The sequence below is a fragment of the Coregonus lavaretus genome (genome assembly GCF_964263955.1).
Source record: "Coregonus lavaretus genome assembly, chromosome: 3".
In the NCBI taxonomy this organism is placed as follows: domain Eukaryota; kingdom Metazoa; phylum Chordata; class Actinopteri; order Salmoniformes; family Salmonidae; genus Coregonus; species Coregonus lavaretus.
In genome coordinates this window covers 74,529,245-74,546,005 of record NC_139990.1, presented here as the reverse complement: position 1 = coordinate 74,546,005, position 16,761 = coordinate 74,529,245, and the positions used below count along the sequence as shown (strand labels likewise).

The window sequence follows — 16,761 nt, the reverse complement described above, 5'->3', positions numbered from 1 at the left end:
TCAATGCCCTTGCTGATGGAAGGAGGTTTTCACTAAAAATCTCACGATACATGGCCCCATTCATTCTTTCCTTTACACGGATCAGTCGTCCTGGTCCCTTTGCAGAAAAACAGCCCCAAAGCATGATGTTTCCACCCCCATGCTTCACAGTAGGTATGAACACGACGAGTTGAGTTTTTACCAAAAAGTTATATTTTGGTTTAATCTGACCATATGACATTCTCCCAATCCTCTTCTGGATCATCCAAATGCACTCTAGCAAACTTCAGACGGGCCTGGACATGTACTGGCTTAAGCAGGGGGACACGTCTGGCACTGCAGGATTTGAGTCCCTGGCGGCGTAGTGTGTTACTGATAGTAGGCTTTGTTACTTTAGTCCCAGCTCTCTGCAGGTCATTCACTAGGTCCCCCCGTGTGGTTCTGGGATTTTTGCTCACCGTTCTTGTGATCATTTTGACCCCACGGGGTGAGATCTTGCGTGGAGCCCCAGATCGAGGGAGATTATCAGTGGTCTTGTATGTCTTCCATTTCCTAATAATTGCTCCCACAGTTGATTTCTTCAAACCAAGCTGCTTACCAATTGCAGATTCAGTCTTCCCAGCCTGGTGCAGGTCTACAATTTTGTTTCTGGTGTCCTTTGACAGCTCTTTGGTGTTGGCCATAGTGGAGTTTGGAGTGTGACTGTTTGAGGTTGTGGACAGGTGTCTTTTGTACTGATATCAAGTTCAAACAGGTGCCATTAATACAGGTAACGAGTGGAGGACAGAGGAGCCTCTTAAAGAAGAAGTTACAGGTCTGTGAGAGCCAGAAATCTTACTTGTTTGTAGGTGACCAAATACTTATTTTCCACCATAATTTGCAAATAAATTCATAATCACTGCTCTAGAGGAGATCTGCATGGGGGAATGGGCCAAAATACCAGCAACAGTGTGTGAAAACCTTGTGAAGACTTACAGAAAACGTTTGACCAACAAAGGGTATATAACAAAGTATTGAGAAACTTTTGTTATTGACCAAATACTTATTTTCCACCATAATTTGCAAATAAATTCATTAAAAATCCTACAATGTGATTTTCTGGATTTCTTTTTCTCATTTTGTCTGTCATAGTTGACGTGTACCTATGATGAAAATTACAGTTCTCTCTCATCTTTTTAAGTGGGAGAACTTGCACAATTGGTGGCTGACTAAATACTTTTTTTCCCCACTGTACACATGGATTTTGTGTTATAGATATGTGGTAGTAGAGGCCTAAGGGCACACACTTAATATGTTGAGGAGTTGAGAAGAGTGGAAGAAGGGAGTAACGTTGAAGAAACCATGGTAGTTCGATTAGAGACACCGGTAAATGTTACTTGCAAACAGGATCCTGACTACCCCATTCATAGACGCTAATTACTATAGCACCTATTGTCATAGGATCTTCTGACTGGGGGAGTTTTGTTAAGAGCCCCAACATTTGCTCTAAACATTAACACGCATCGCTTGCGGTACTGTTTTGGAAACATAAGATGGTCCTCTGTACCTCAGCTGGTAGAGCACGGCGCTTGTAACGCCAAGGTAGTGCGTTTGAGCCCCGGGACCACCCATACACAAACAAAAAAAAATTATGCACGCATGACTTTAAGTCGCTTTGGATAAAAGCATCTACTAAATGGCATATTATTATATTATAAGGAATGTATATTTTATATCAGTGAGAAACAATTTTCAAAAAACTAAAGGTAAATTACTACACACCTTTATTGGTTTAAGGTTAGTGTTCCCACACTGCCATTATCTCCATGTTGCAGCGCTTGTTTATGGAAGACAGACAGAAGACATAGGCCACCACCTGTGCTAATTAGCTATCTAGCATGCTCTGAAAACCTGTGTGTAAATTAATTGGGGAGGAACTGTAGTTCGTCAACTGCGGTCACATGGCACACACAGTGTATGAATATGTGCAAAACTGCTACAGTAAGTGTAGATTTTTTTTATTTAAGCTTATTTCTCGCTGACATGAAAGACATGGCCCATACGGGAAAAATGCAGGCAAAGTGCAGTAGAACTACAGTTATTCTGCAGTACACTGCAGTTATTCTGCAATTACTGCGTCCAAAATGCCACAGTCGACTGCAGTTACTGCACTTTCAAAATTATAATATTTTTTTGTAAGGGGGGGCATATCAGTGTATGTTTCGAAAACCGTTTAGAAAGCAATTATTTACGTTTCTAAACGTTAAAACACAGCGTCGGAATTGTAGTTCACATGGAGCCAAATGTGGCGAATGTAATTGCTGAAAACCCTACATACTGATGTATTACATCTTTGTATTGAATTATGATTGTTTTTTTCCCCCTTTCCAGCAATCGATTTTCTTTCGTTCACTACCCGTACAGTAGGTGGTGGCATGCACCTTTAACGTTTGTTTGTGGACCGCCATAATACCAGAGAAGAAGAAGACATCGGTTACAAAATGGGGGCTTGCATGGCCTTGTGCTCTCTTGCTAGCTGTGTAAGTAGCACAACCAAATCCTTTCATGCTGCTGTTTCTGTGTTAGAGACTTCGCGGTTAGCTAGCAATTGGTCAATGGTGTTAGCAAGCTAGAACGTTTTATCGCTAGCAGAATCAGAATCTGGGTTTACAGGAGACGTCCGATAGCTAGCTCGACATGTTTGCTTGCTGGCATAAATACGACGACAACTAGTCGTTAACTTCAGTTACCATTACCCAGTAATGTTTTGTTCGCCTTCAGTAGCCTAACTAACGTTAAATGCCAATTTATGTTTGATCCGAAAATGTTGTCGGAGGCTCCATGTGGAGGTTGTGACATAATCTCGGAGCCTCCGGAGGCCAAATTGTCACTGTACCGTATCGCGTTGCTCCTCCCAAATGTTTTAATAATGTGAAGGGCTCTGTATAGCTCCACATTGACATGATTGGTTGACAGTAGGTGGGGGCGAGAGGTCCTGTATGAACACACTCACTTCCTTGACAACTTCCTTCACAACAGTTATACTCAACAGCTCAGCGCTGCTCCTTGAAGTGCAAGAAGTATGAATGCCCTGACTTCTGCAGAGGCCATAAAATATCACAGTAAATGCTGCACAGCCAATGCAGACGTCAGATGGACCATGCAGCGCATTTAACATGTATTATTGTGAACCTAACGTTACCTAGCTAACCAGAAGTATCACCTGCCAACAAAGTGTTTATTTAGTCAGACCATTTGCGTTGTTGGAGATAAGTAGTGTCAGACAACGATGAACAGGGCCCAGATTCACAAAACCTTCTTAAAAAGACATTTCTTCTTAACTTACATTATTTTCTTAACTAACCTCCCCTGTTATTGGGAGTTGAGAGGTTAGCATGTCTTGGGGTATGATCTTTGCGCCACTAACTTTCTCACTTGTCATTATTCACGATTCATTCAGGATTATCTGTAATCATGGTAGCATCCACATTACTGTAGAAGTAAGACATCAGTATACAATCTGTACATAAAACAAGTGACTAACAACGTTGTACAGATGTATTCGTTCTGGAACTCCACCAGGCTACTGTTCTATGTGTGTTCTCTGATTCTCACTCCTTTCTCGCTTCTTTCTCCACTAGGCCTCCTGTCTGTGTGGCTCCGCTCCGTGTCTGCTATGTGGCTGCTGTCCCTCCTCCAGAAACTCCACCGTCACCCGGCTGGTGTTCTCCTTCTTTCTACTCCTAGGGACCCTGGTGTCTGTCATCATGATCCTCCCTGGCATGGAGGCACAGCTCCAAAAAGTAAGACACTCCTGTCAGTGTGTCTGTGTGTTAGTGGTGCTGTTAATTCAGCTGTTTGTTCACCCGCACCTGCCCGCAATTACTAATAACCCATCCGCAACCGCCCAACTATATGTGATAAACTGAAAATCTGAGGCCCGTACCCGACCCTAACCCGCAAATATCGAAAATGCACTTAGGCTACAGTCCGAGACGGCGGAACGATATTTTGACGGGGTGCAGGATTTTTTGGGCCTAATTTAGATATGTTTCTGCTTATAATTTCCAACATTTTGGTAGGCTATTTGTAAGTCAACTTGTCTAATTAGACCAGAATAATGTAATAAATTATAGAATGGACGCTTCAATCTAGTTGACATCGGTAAAGTTTTCTCTGTCATCTCTGCTTCTTTCACGGAGCAAAGACATTTAGGGACCGGGGCGAAAATGCAATAACATCAACAAAAGGGACAGATTTTCTGTGCAAATTTCCAAATTACATCAGTTTGATCAGTTGTAAGGAATCGAAAGCTGTGAAAACAACCCAGAATGTTTCTGATAAGATTTCAGTTTGGCTTGTATATGTCACAAGTGTAGAGAGGAGTAGGCAGGAGGCAGTCGCAGGTTTAGAACTACTGAATTTATTACTGCACCATAGCTTAAAGCGGGACGAAACCCACAGTACAAAATATAAAGTACTCAGGAATTAGTAGGAGAGATACCTCTCAGAAAAACAAGCAACATATACAATGACCGACAAAGACAAATAACAGAGGAAGTATATATACATTGATAGAATCGGCAGCAGCTAGAAGGCCGGCAACGCCTGAGCTGGACAGGAGGGGCATCTAAAGCGTTGGCTGGTGTGACAGCCCCCCCAAGGCAGAAACGCAGCCCACTCCCCCGGCTGGTCCTGACAGTAACTACGAAGGTACCTACCCAGTTCCTGATTTACCCTTTCCACCTGCCCATTTGATTGGGGATGGTACCTGGAGGTGAGGCTGACAGTGATCCTCAGTCGTTCCATGATGGCCTTCCAGACATGGGAGGTGAATTGAGGACCACGGTCAGACACGACGTCCTACGGGATCCCGTAGTGCCGGAAGACGTGAGAGAAGAGAGCCTCCGCGGTCTGCATGGCCGTAGGGAGACCAGGCAGAGGAATCAAACGACAGGCTTTGTAAAACTGGTCCACAGCGACAAGGACGGTGGTGTGCCCCTCCGAGGGGGGAAGGTCTGTGACAAAGTCCACAGAGAGATGGGACCAGGGTCGTTGTGGAACCGACAGCGGGTGTTGTTTGCCATAGGGGAGGTGTCTCGGTGTCGTGCTCTCTGTGCGCAGGTGGAGCAGGAAGAGACGTAAACCCGGACACCCCGGGCCAAGGTGGGCCACCAGTACTTTGCGGAGAGACAGTCGATACTACGGGCTATACCCGGGTGCCCCGACACTGGTGCTGTGTGTGCCCAGGCGAGGAGACGGTCCCGCACATCAGAGGGCATGTAGATACGCCCCTCTGGACTGTGACAGGTGAGGGCTCCTGTTGCAGGGCTCGACGGATGTCCGCATCCACATTCCACACGACAGGGGCCTCAATGAGGGACGGGAATAATGGGTGTCACCTAGACCACCTTTAGGTCCTGGTATTCCTCCGGGATAGGGACGTGGATGGCCTGGTCCGGACTTTCCACGAAGGTGGCACAGATTCACACATAGACACCTCCTCTGACACTCCTGCGACCAACCCAACAACCTCCTCTCTGTCCACGATATACTGGGGTTATGCAACTGTAGCCAGGGGAAACCTAAAACTACGGGGTGTGCTGGAGAGTCTAAGATGAGGAAAGTGATGCATTCATGGTGGTTGTGATTAACTGTGAGGAAAATGGGAATCGTGGTCTGGCGCACCAGTCCTGTTTCTAGGGGATGGTTGTCTAGGGCATGGACTGGGGTAGGGGGTTCTGAAGGGACTGGAGGAATGCGTAATGATAAGGCCACTGACCGGTCTAGGAAATTGCCTGCAGCACCTGAGTCCACTAGGGCAGGACTCAGTGGGGGACCAGGATAGTCAGGGAAGGTGACAGGGAGGAGGACGGGCTGGGTGGACAGAGAGGAGCAAGGCATGTCCACGCCTACCTGGAAAGGTGCAGGAGCGCTTCTCGGTTCTCCTTCTGGGACAGGTGTTCCATGGGTGGTCCGACTCCCCACAATAGGAGCAGAGACCCTGTTGACAGGGGGAGGTGCGTCGTGCCCACCTCCATGGGCTCAGTCTCGCTGGAGGTTCCTGGGAGAGAACCGAACCCCCGGGATGGGCGATGACGGGCACGCAGGAGATTATCCAGGCGGATGGCCATGGCGATGAGCTGGTCCAGCGTGAGGTCCTCATCGCGACAGGCCAGCTCGGTCTGGACGTCAGCCTGTAGCCCGCTGTGGAAAACCGTCAACAGGGCCTGGTCGTTCTAGCCAGTGGATGCAGCAACCGTCCGGAAATCCAGAGCATACTACGACACTGTCCTGGACCCCTGGCGTAGACGGAGGAGACGCTCACCTCCCTCTCGGCCCTCTGTTGGGTGGTTGAAGACGGCACGGAAGAGTTGGGTGAAGGGCTCATAGGACTGCACTTCTGGACCGTCCCTCTACCAGACGGCGTGCGCCCACTCCAGAGCCCGGTCTGTCAGCCCCGAGATCACCAAGGCCACCTTGTCCCTCTCGGAGGCCGTCCCGGCATGACGGGCAAGGTGGAGGTCACACTGCAGGAGAAACCCCCTACAGTGAGCTGGGGTGCAGTCAAACCGCTCCGGGAGTGGCAGGTGGACGTTGCTGATCGGACCGGGTGATGTAGATGGGGGTGGGGTGGCTGGAACGACTGCCGGGAGCTGGGAAGGTGGTGGTGTAGCCTGAAGTTGGCGTACGACCCTAAGCACCTCATCCATGGTAGTCCTGAGGCGCTAAAGGCACAAGTCGTGGTGGCGGCGCTTTACTCCTACAGTGGAGAGGTCGGGATGTCCTGCTGCTTCTTGTTTTCTTGGGTCGGTCATTCTGTCACAAGTGTAGAGAGGAGTAGAAAGGAGGCAGTCGCAGGTTTAGAACTACTGAATTTATTAAAGCACCATAGTTTAAAGCGGGATGAAACCCACAGTGCAAAATATAAAGTACTCAGGAATTAGTAGGAGAGATACCGCTCAGGAAAACAAGCAACATATACAATGACATTGTAGAATAATAGTGAAGACATCAAAACTATAAAATACACATATGGAATCATGTAGTAACCAAAAAAGTGTTAAACAAATCAAAATGATCAGACCTCAGGATAAGATCCAGATGCAGACAATTCGAAATAACAAAAGTTTATTTACAAAACAGGGGGCTGGCAAACGACAGGTCAAGGGCAGGCAGAGGTCAGTAATCCAGGGCAGAGTCTGTAAGGTACAGAACGGCGCTCAGGGTCAGGGCAGGCAGAGGTCAGTAATCCAGGGCAGTGTCAAGAGGTACAGACCGACAGGCAGGCTCAGGGTCAGGCAGGCAGAATGGTCAAAACCGGGAGAACTAGAAGCCGCCAGGCACGAGGTAGGAAGAAAGGTCTCGGGGTCCGAGGGTGTAGAAGCGGGGCTATAGCGGTGTGAAAGCGTGTCCGGGCGGTAGGAGATGGTGAAGTTGAACTGGGTGAACAACAGGACCCATCGAGCTTGCCTGGAGTTGAGACGCTTGGCGGTGCGGAGATATTCCAGGTTCCACACAATGAATGGAAGTTCCGCCCCCTCTAACCAGTGTCTCCACTCCTCCAATGCCATCTTCACCGCAAGTAGTTCCCGATTCCCCACATCATAGTTCCTCTCCGTGGCGTTAAGACGATGGGAGAAGAAGGCGTAGGGATACATCTTAAGGTCCAGGGCAGAACACTGGGACAGGACGGCCCCCACTCTGACATCCGAAGCGTCTACCTCCACCACGAACTGATGGGACGGGTCCGGATGGATCAATATGGGAACTGTGGTGAAGCGGTGCTTAAGGTCCAGGAACGCCCAATCAGCAGCAGGGGACCACGTGAACGGGACCTTGGGAGAGATGAGTGCTGACTGTGGGGAAGCCAAGGTGCTGTATCCCCGGATAAAATGGCGATAGAAATGGGCAAATCCTAAGAAGCGTTGCAGCTGCACTCTGGACGTGGGTTGGGGCCAATCCACCACCGCTCTCACCTTTCCTGGATCCATCTGCACATTCCCAGCAGCGATGATGTATCCAAGGAAGGAGATGGTGGAGTGATGGAATTCGCATTTTTCGGCTTTGACAAAAAGCTGGTTCTCCAGGAGAGGCTGAAGTAACAGTCGGACATGGAGAACGTCTTCCTGAGCCGAATGGGAAAAGACGAGGATGTCGTCGAGGTAGACGAACACAAACCGGTTCAACATGTCGCGGAGAACGTCATTAACCAGGGCCTGGAACACAGCAGGAGCATTGGTCTGACCGAATTGCATCACCAGGTATTCGTAATGTCCGCTAGCAGTGTTGAAGGCTGTCTTACACTCGTCACCCTCCCATATCCGTATCAGGTGGTAGGCGTTCCGCAGGTCCAATTTAGAGAAGATAGTGGCCCCCCGGAGCGAACCGAGGCGATGAGTGGTAGAGGGTAGCGGTTCTTAACCGTGATGTCATTGAGGCCCCGGTAGTCGATGCATGGGCGCTGGGTTTTGTCCTTCTCCACAAAGAAGAACCCTTTGCCGGCGGGGGAGGCAGAAGGAAAAACTAACAGGTCTGTGAGAGCCGGAATTCTTACTGGTTGGTAGGTGATCAAATACTTATGTCATGCAATAAAATGCAAATTAATTACTTAAAAATCATACAATGTGATTTTCTGGATTTTAGATTCCGTCTCTCACAGTTGAAGTGTACCTATGATAAAAATTACAGACCTCTATATGCTTTGTAAGTAGGAAAACCTGCAAAATCGGCAGTGTATCAAATACTTGTTCTCCCCACTTTAGGTAGCTCAAGGGCTCTGGCTATTAGCCAGGTAGCTAGCTATAACTAGCTGGCTAGAAGGATGAAGTTAGAAGCTAGTGTTCAGCCTGACAGCAGGAGCAGTTGACTGAAATTAAGCTAGCTATAATCAAAAGATGGGCTACTATAATTTCTCATAACAAAATACATTTTATTTACAGAGAGTAGTGAGACAGACAGTGGTGAGTCAGGCTGCAATGAAGGAGGCAAATGAGATACAAAGAAAGAGGAAGCATTGAAGCAAGCAGGGAGAGAGGTTAGTAGTACAGTGGTTCCCAAACTTGGGGTCCGGGACCCATGTGGGGTACCTTAAAATGTAAATCGGGTCCCCTGAGAGAATCTTTAATCTTAATAAACACATTAATAACATTTTAGAGTCAACTAAGGACCTTTTACACTGTCAGAATTCACTTTCATATCATTGTGTTGGGACAGCCTGTGATACCAAACATTTTGTGAAACATAAAGACAATTTAAATATGAAAACAATTTAATATTATCATGTACACTGAACAAAAATATAAATGAAAAATGCAACATTTTCAAAGATTTTACTGAGTTACAGTTCATATAAGGAAATCAGTCAACATCATCAGTACTGACTTACCACTTGTGTGTAGTAAATAAGTAGTGAAACACGTATTACTGAGTAGAACTTGTAAGGTAGTGATGAATAGTAAGGTAGTTTGTTTTCTTCATGAGGTTGTGGCGATATACTGCGATCTTGTGGCAACTAGAAACAATTACATAATAGGAACTATTACAAATTGATCGTCCTTGAAAATAAATATTAGTGCTTGAAAAAGTACTTGAAAGTCCTTGAATTTGACTTGTACGAACCCTGAAATTAAAATAAACAATGTACCACATTGCTTCTTACTAGTAATACATTTGTTTTAGAAACATTACAAAGCATGCTCATCGGTTTTCATGTTGATGTAATTTTAGTGCACATTTGTAATTTGGGCTGGTAAAAAAAATCTTGAGTGGCTAGTAGATTTTTTAAATCTACCTGCCACAGTGGCTGGTGGACCAAAAAGTTAATTTTATGACCTGACCGCCACCCACCCGCCCTTCATCCACACAACATTTCATGACCCTACACCCGCCCGCCCCGCGTATATAACCGTGGGGACTGCGGGTTATGAGTCAACCCGTGTATCACTAGTGTGTGTGGTGTAAGTATTTGTCGGACAATGTCAACGTGTGACGTAAGAGCGTAACACCTGAATGCATTTCCTAGGAGTAAAACAAAAAATAGTTCTAGCACTTTCTGTGACGATGTCTTTTTAGAAACGCTACTCAAAATGAAATTGAAATGCCATTTTTTTCCTTTCCCCCTCTAGATCCCAGGCTTCTGTCAGGGTGGGAGTACCATACCAGGCATGGAGAACCAGTTTAACTGTGATGTCATTGTGGGCTACAAGTCCGTGTACCGCATGTGCTTCGCCATGACCTGCTTCTTCTTCCTCTTCTCAGCCATCATGGTCCGCGTCCAGAACAGCAAAGACCCGCGTGCAGCCATTCAGAATGGGTGAGCTCCAATTAAGATTAAGATCACTTTATTAATCAATTGTACACAAGGTCCAACCAAAATGTGACCTCTGCTTTTTCCCAGCCCCCCCCCCGAAAGACACACATACATATACAGGTTGGAGTGGGGGGCTGCAACACTGGGCGCCTGTGGAGCAGGTGTTGTGGGGGCTTAAGCGCCTTGCTTAAGGGCACAACGGCAGGCAATTTGAGGATTTGATACCAGCGGTTGCTGGCTCACCTTTAACCGCTAGGCTACCTGCCGCCCCACCACTTCACCGTTTGCATTTCCAGCCGGCGAAACGGTTTGAAGTGACACAATGACAATCAGAAACCGGTCTATGTCATTTCAACCCATTTTGGGTTAGTACTGTAATACTGTAATAATAGTACTGTAATAAGTTGTGTACAAATCATGTATAAGACCTTTTTGTAACTTTCAGGCTCAAGTTCACTGGCTTCTCTTAGAGAAGACTCATGAAAATACTCTGTTTTTGTGACGTACTATGCTTTTGTGTCACAGTCTATGTGAAACCTGTGTTTTCTTCCCAGTTTCTGGTTCTTTAAGTTTCTGATCCTGGTTGGCATCACTGTGGGAGCCTTCTTCATCCCGGATGGAACCTTCCATACTGGTACTTTGATGATCACAGTTAAACTTTAAATGACTGTCAAGTGACTTCTGACAGTACTGGCTTAATCATTGGCAAATGACTAGCAAACAGGAACATTGTTATGTTCAGGGTACAGTGCATCGGTGAAAAACATTTTCCCTCTGAAAGATCCTCAACCTTGAGCGATTGAGTTATTACATGTAAAGTATGCTGTTTATGCTCTTGTGAACAAAAGGAATCAGACAAATGAACAAAATTGCATTTCAGGGCTCACCAAACCTGATATTTATCTTATAGCCACGGTGTATGAAAAATGTATGCACTCACTTGATGTCAATCACCATGTCTGTCCATCCCATGCTATGGGATCCAGGAAGTGGGTTGTATTTATTTGTTTATTGATCCGTCTCTTACCTCCCCCGACAGTGTGGTTTTACTTTGGCGTGGTTGGCTCCTTCATCTTCATCGTCATCCAGCTCATCCTTCTCATCGACTTTGCCCACTCTTGGAACAAGATATGGGTGGGGAATGCCGAAGAGGGCAACTCAAAGTGCTGGTTTGCAGGTACAGTTACAGTACTTTCTCCAGAGGACATAGTACCGTAATGCTGCTCAAGAAGTTATACTACCATGACTGTGTTTATTCTTCTAGAGCAGCAGGGTTCTTCCTGCTCCTGGAGGCCCACAGGGTGTGCATGCATTTGTTCCAGCCATATACTAATACCTGATTTAACTAGCCAATCAACTAATCATCAACCCTTGATACGTTGAATGTGGTGTTAGTAGTAATGGACTGGAACAAAAGCCTGCACCCCTTGTGGCTGTCCAGGAACAGGATTGAAGAACACTGTCCTAGAGAGAACATAGAACCAGTATATGCATCTGAAGAGTATGGGGTTTTTCGTCATACATGACTGTTTTTACCGACCCTCTCCATGTTGCCCCTCTCTCCCTCAGGCCTGTTGTCATTCACCTTCCTCCACTACGCACTGGCCTTCACCTCAGTGGTGCTGTTCTACATCTACTACACCCAGCCTGACGACTGCACCGAGCACAAGGTCTTCATCAGCCTCAACCTCATCTTCAGCGTCATCATCTCCATCGTCTCCATCCTGCCCAAAGTACAGGTATTGTGGCTGTTTCATTGCCCTCCTTCTCAAATGAAAGAACAGTTTTAGCAAATATATCAGTAATAATTGATGCAATGTTTGGTAAGGGAATGCTTTTATTAGTCTGTTTTTGTTGATAACGGTGTTGACAATTGTATGCATTGCATGGTGATGAATTAGTTCCACTGCGTACATGTGTTTACCAGTGCCTATGTTTTTGTGTGTCACAGGAAGCCCAGCCCCAGTCTGGTCTGCTCCAGGCCTCTCTCATCTCCCTCTACACCATGTATGTCACCTGGTCCGCCATGACCAACAACCCAAGTGAGTCTCAGCCTCTTTCCCATTCCAGTTTCAACAGAGTGTCTGCCATTGTTGTCATTGTATACAGTCATTTTGACTTTCTCCCTCCAGTTTATCTTTGCTTTCCAAACCACTGCAGCACTATGAGTGTTACCTACTGGTGAGTTTGGCAGACTTTGGTAGTTCACTCACCTTTCCCAAACCTGTTACATTTACTAGGGCCTGGAGTTGTTTTCTGGTTAAGTCACATGGTCAGGAAAAACTCCTGGTCCTACTTATGTTCCATGCTTGTACTTGTGCTTGTAGTGGGTCAGTAGAAAAGCTCAGACAGGTGTTGGAGTGTCTCTATAAGTGTAATTAAGAGACACATCTGTTGTGATGGTAGGTTTAGAGCCCTGGCTGTTGCCTTCCTCAAGACTGCAGGTCGCTTTATGTGTTTTCTTTTTCTTCCGCATAGCTATCCTACATTCTATGGCTGATTTGCTGTGTGTGTCTCTCTCAGATCGTAAGTGTAACCCCAGCCTGCTGAGTCTGGTGTCAAATGTCAGCTCCAGTGAGCCCACACCCACCAATGCCCCAGGACAGGTGCAGTGGTGGGACGCCCAGAGCATCGTGGGTTTGGTCATCTTCCTCTTCTGCACTCTCTATGCCAGGTAGCTAGCTACTCCAATTTGGATCCATATCATGGCTGCTTATTGAATTGTCTGTTATGCTATGATCTTGAGAGATCTCCCATGCTGATCCCTGGTCTCTCTCTATTTGTCGATCTCTTTTTCTCTCCACACCTCTCTCTCCCCTTCTCTCTTCTTTCTCCCTTTCTCTGTCTGTCTCATTCACTTTTTCCATTCTCTTTCCCGCATTCCCACACCTTTTTAGCTTTGCTTTTCCTTAGGGTGCTTTTTAGTCATTCAGTTTTTATTGTTATTCTTTTGTTTTTTTATCCTCTTATGTTTGTTGTGTAGTAAATATTTCCGTTTTTGTTTTTATTAAGTTTTTTCGTGTGAAGCACATTGTGTTGCATTCCATGTCTGAAATGTGCTGTATAAATAAAGCTTGATTTGACTTGACTCCCTCCCTCAGTATCCGTTCGTCCAGCAACACCCAGGTGAACAAGCTGATGCAGACCGAGGAGGGCGGGGGTTACGGAGGAGAGGGCGAGGTAGGGGAGGACGGTGTGCGGCGGGCCGTGGATAATGAGGAGGAGGGGGTCACCTACAGCTACTCTTTCTTCCACTTCCACCTCTGCTTGGCCTCCCTCTACATCATGATGACACTCACCAACTGGTACCAGTAAGTACAGCAACAGCTGACCTGCAGAGCCACAGCTCTTTAGAAATGTTAGAACATTTTACAATATTTCTAGGAGTCCTATTGGGTAGGTTGTGTATGTATTCCTTGTCAGTTTGAAAGCCATGGGATCAGGAGGGATATTTATTTGGGTGAATCTCAATAGCCTTTGTGTGAAAGCAAATCCCTGATAGGCAGCATTAATCCAGCGTATTACTCAGTCAGTCTAAATTAAGGGGATGAGACGAGGATAGAAAGCCACTATAAAGATACACTCTTTAAACTGACACCTTCTCCCTTCCTTCCTCAGGCCTGACACCACCACCCAGGCCATGCAGAGCAGTATGCCAGCTGTGTGGGTGAAGATCAGCTCCAGTTGGCTGGGCCTGGGCCTCTACCTCTGGACTCTGCTCGCCCCTCTCATGTTTCCCGACCGAGACTTCAGCTGAACAGCCCCCCATGGGCTTGTAAGATGTTGGGTTGAACTTTTGTTTTGTTTTTTACGACTCAGCATTTTTGAGTTTGTCTCTGTTGGTGTGTTTAATCTTGTTTTGTTCCGTTTTGTTTTACATGTTAGGTATTTTATCTACCATGGCTGCGTGGGGTATGGTAATGTTTTATTGATTTAGCCACGAAATGAAATTATTTTATTTGCCAATAATATGCAAAACTGCGCTTAACTCTGTACCTTAACACAATCTTCTGAGATGAGCATCAGTTTGTCCCAGAATGCACATTAGTGAACTATAGCAAATACTTATTACCTCACTTTTACAATAATATATTAGTCGGGATCCCCTGTTGTTAAAGTAGGCCTGGTTCCAGTTGATTGTATTTGTATTTATTATTGATCCCCATTAGCTGCTGCCAAGGCAGGTTGGGGATTCCCCCTCATTGGCTGAGCTCCCGCAGTGCTGGAGCTTTAAGAGTGACCCTCTCCAGAGCCCCAGAGAGACGGTGTGTGAGGGAGATAAACTAGGGGGACACACCCTAACCCCCCTCGAGGGTTCTCTGAGTCTGAGCCCTCTTACTGAAATAATTTAATTTGTCCACATCCTGATTAAAGCTCACTGGACTGTGAAGTATCAACCTACCCCTGCTCTAACTACATATTTATGAACCCTGGAGCTCAGTTGTAATACCCCCTACCCACCCCACCCTGAGGCTTAGCTCTCTATCCCAACTATGCTTGATTCACGGAAGGCCGACTTAAACCGTACTGTGCTGGCTCAGATATTTTCACATGATCCTTTCCAGCACGGTTCCAGAAACTATGGTGGATGCATATTCAGGTCAGCCCAGTACAGCTCAGGCTTGGCTTGGCTCAGTTTGGCTCAGGAGTGTGAAAATGGTACTACACAGTACTCTCAACACCGATTAAGCATAGTCCTGGACTAAGAAGCTATTTCAATAGAGATTTTCCATTGACCATGCTTTTTAGTCCCGGACTAGGCTTAATCTGTCTGGAAAACCGTCCCTTGAAGTCTACAGGGGGTTTAGGTGAGGAAGTGGGATTCTGAACCTCTCACTTCTGCTCTGAGAAATGCCATATGTTGCCACAATGTTACTGAGTCAGTTTATTAATCAGTCATTAGTGTACAGCTCTATAACAATGCATTTCAAGAACGATATGTTGGTGTTTGATATTTAAAATGGTTATAATTTAATGGTTATTATCTGGATACTGCTCTCAAATTTGATAATTATGAGTTGTTGGGTAATTATTGCACATTTCATAATTTAATGTCCGATTATTTACCTCTTAATGGATATGAAGTTTCCCAATGTGACTGAAATGAGATCAGTGTGTTTTAAACATGGTGAAAAGATTGGTGTACTTAAGAGATGTGAAATGTTGCTTTTGAGGTGAAATGTTGAAATTGATGGTCTATTGAAGAATCTTGACTGAACTATAGTAAAACAGTGCAAACATTTGAGTATTGTGAATTCAATTGTTTAATAATAAAATTGAAGACATTAATTCAGTTCTGATATACAGTGCCAGTCAAAAGTTTGGACACACCTACTCATTGCAGGGTTTTTCTTTATTTTTACTATTTTCTACATTGTACAATAATAGTGAAGACATCAAAACTATGACATAACACATATGGAATCATGTAGTAACCAAAAAAGGGTTAAACAAATATATTTGAGATTCTTCAAAGTAGCCACCCTTTACCTTGATGACAGCTTTGCACACCTTCACCAGGTAGCCACCTGGAATGCATTTCAATTAATAGGTGTGCCTTGTTAAAAGTTAATTTGTGGAATTTGAGCCAATCAGTTGTGTTGTGACAAGGTAGGGGTGGTATACAGAAGATAGCCCTATTTGGTAAAATACCAAGTCCATATTATGGCAAGAACAGCTCAAATAAGCAAAGAGAAACAACAGTCCATCATTACTTTAAGACATGAAAGTCAGTCAATCCAGAAAATGTCAAGAACTCTGAAAGTTTCTTCAAGTGCAGTCGCAAAATCCATCAAGCGCTATGATGAAACTGGCTCTCATAAGGACCGCCACAGGAAAGGAAGACCTAGAGTTACCTCTGCTGCAGAGGATAAATCCATTAGAGTTACCAGCCTCAGAAATTGCAGCCCAATTAAATACTTCACAGAGTTCAAGTAACAGACACATCTCAACATCAACTGCTCAGAAGAGACTGCGTGAATCAGGCCTTCGTGGTCGAATTGTTGCAAAGAAACCACTACTAAAGGACACCAATAATAATAAGAGACTTGCTTGGGCCAAGAAACACGTGCAATGGACATTAGACTGGTGGAAATCTGTCCTTTGGTCTGATGAGTCAAAATGTGAGATTTTTGGTTACAACCGCTGTGTCTTTGTGAGACGCAGAGTAGGTGAACGCATGTGTGGTTCCCACCGTGAAGCATGGAGGAGGAGGTGTGATGGTGTGGGGGTGCTTTGCTGGTGACACTGTCAGTGATTTATTTAGAATGCAAGGCACACTTAACCAGCATGGCTACCACAGCATTGTGCAGCGATACGCCATCCCATCTGGTTTGGGCTTAGTGGGACTATCATTTGTTTTTCAACAGGACAATGACCCAACACAACTCCAGGCTGTGTAAGGGCTATTTGACCAAGAAGGAGAGTGATGGACTGCTGCATCAGATGACCTGGCCTCCACAATCCCCCAACCTCAACCCAATTGAGATGGT

At 45.6% G+C, this 16,761-nt stretch overlaps 1 protein-coding gene across 1 annotated transcript; it reads left to right on the top strand.

Moving 5' to 3' along the window:
• The first annotated feature begins 2,426 nt into the window (after positions 1 to 2,426).
• On the top strand, positions 2,427 to 15,515 carry LOC311109843 (serine incorporator 2-like). The gene is made up of 10 exons (XM_084152849.1): positions 2,427 to 2,498; positions 3,600 to 3,761; positions 10,086 to 10,273; positions 10,825 to 10,904; positions 11,310 to 11,447; positions 11,840 to 12,009; positions 12,222 to 12,312; positions 12,794 to 12,944; positions 13,372 to 13,581; positions 13,889 to 15,515. Exons 1-10 carry the CDS (start codon positions 2,460 to 2,462, stop codon positions 14,025 to 14,027), a joined length of 1,368 nt encoding a protein of 455 aa, XP_084008975.1. The 5' UTR covers positions 2,427 to 2,459; the 3' UTR covers positions 14,028 to 15,515.
• Positions 15,516 to 16,761: the final 1,246 nt, after the last annotated feature.

Coding starts and splice junctions, on each gene's coding strand:
- LOC311109843 (XM_084152849.1), top strand. CDS start 2,460: ATGGGGGCTTGCATGGCCTTGTGCTCTCTTGCTAGCTGT. Junction 2,499..3,599: donor TGTGCTCTCTTGCTAGCTGT/GTAAGTAGCACA, acceptor TTTCTCCACTAG/GCCTCCTGTCTGTGTGGCTC. Junction 12,945..13,371: donor TTCTGCACTCTCTATGCCAG/GTAGCTAGCTAC, acceptor TCCCTCCCTCAG/TATCCGTTCGTCCAGCAACA.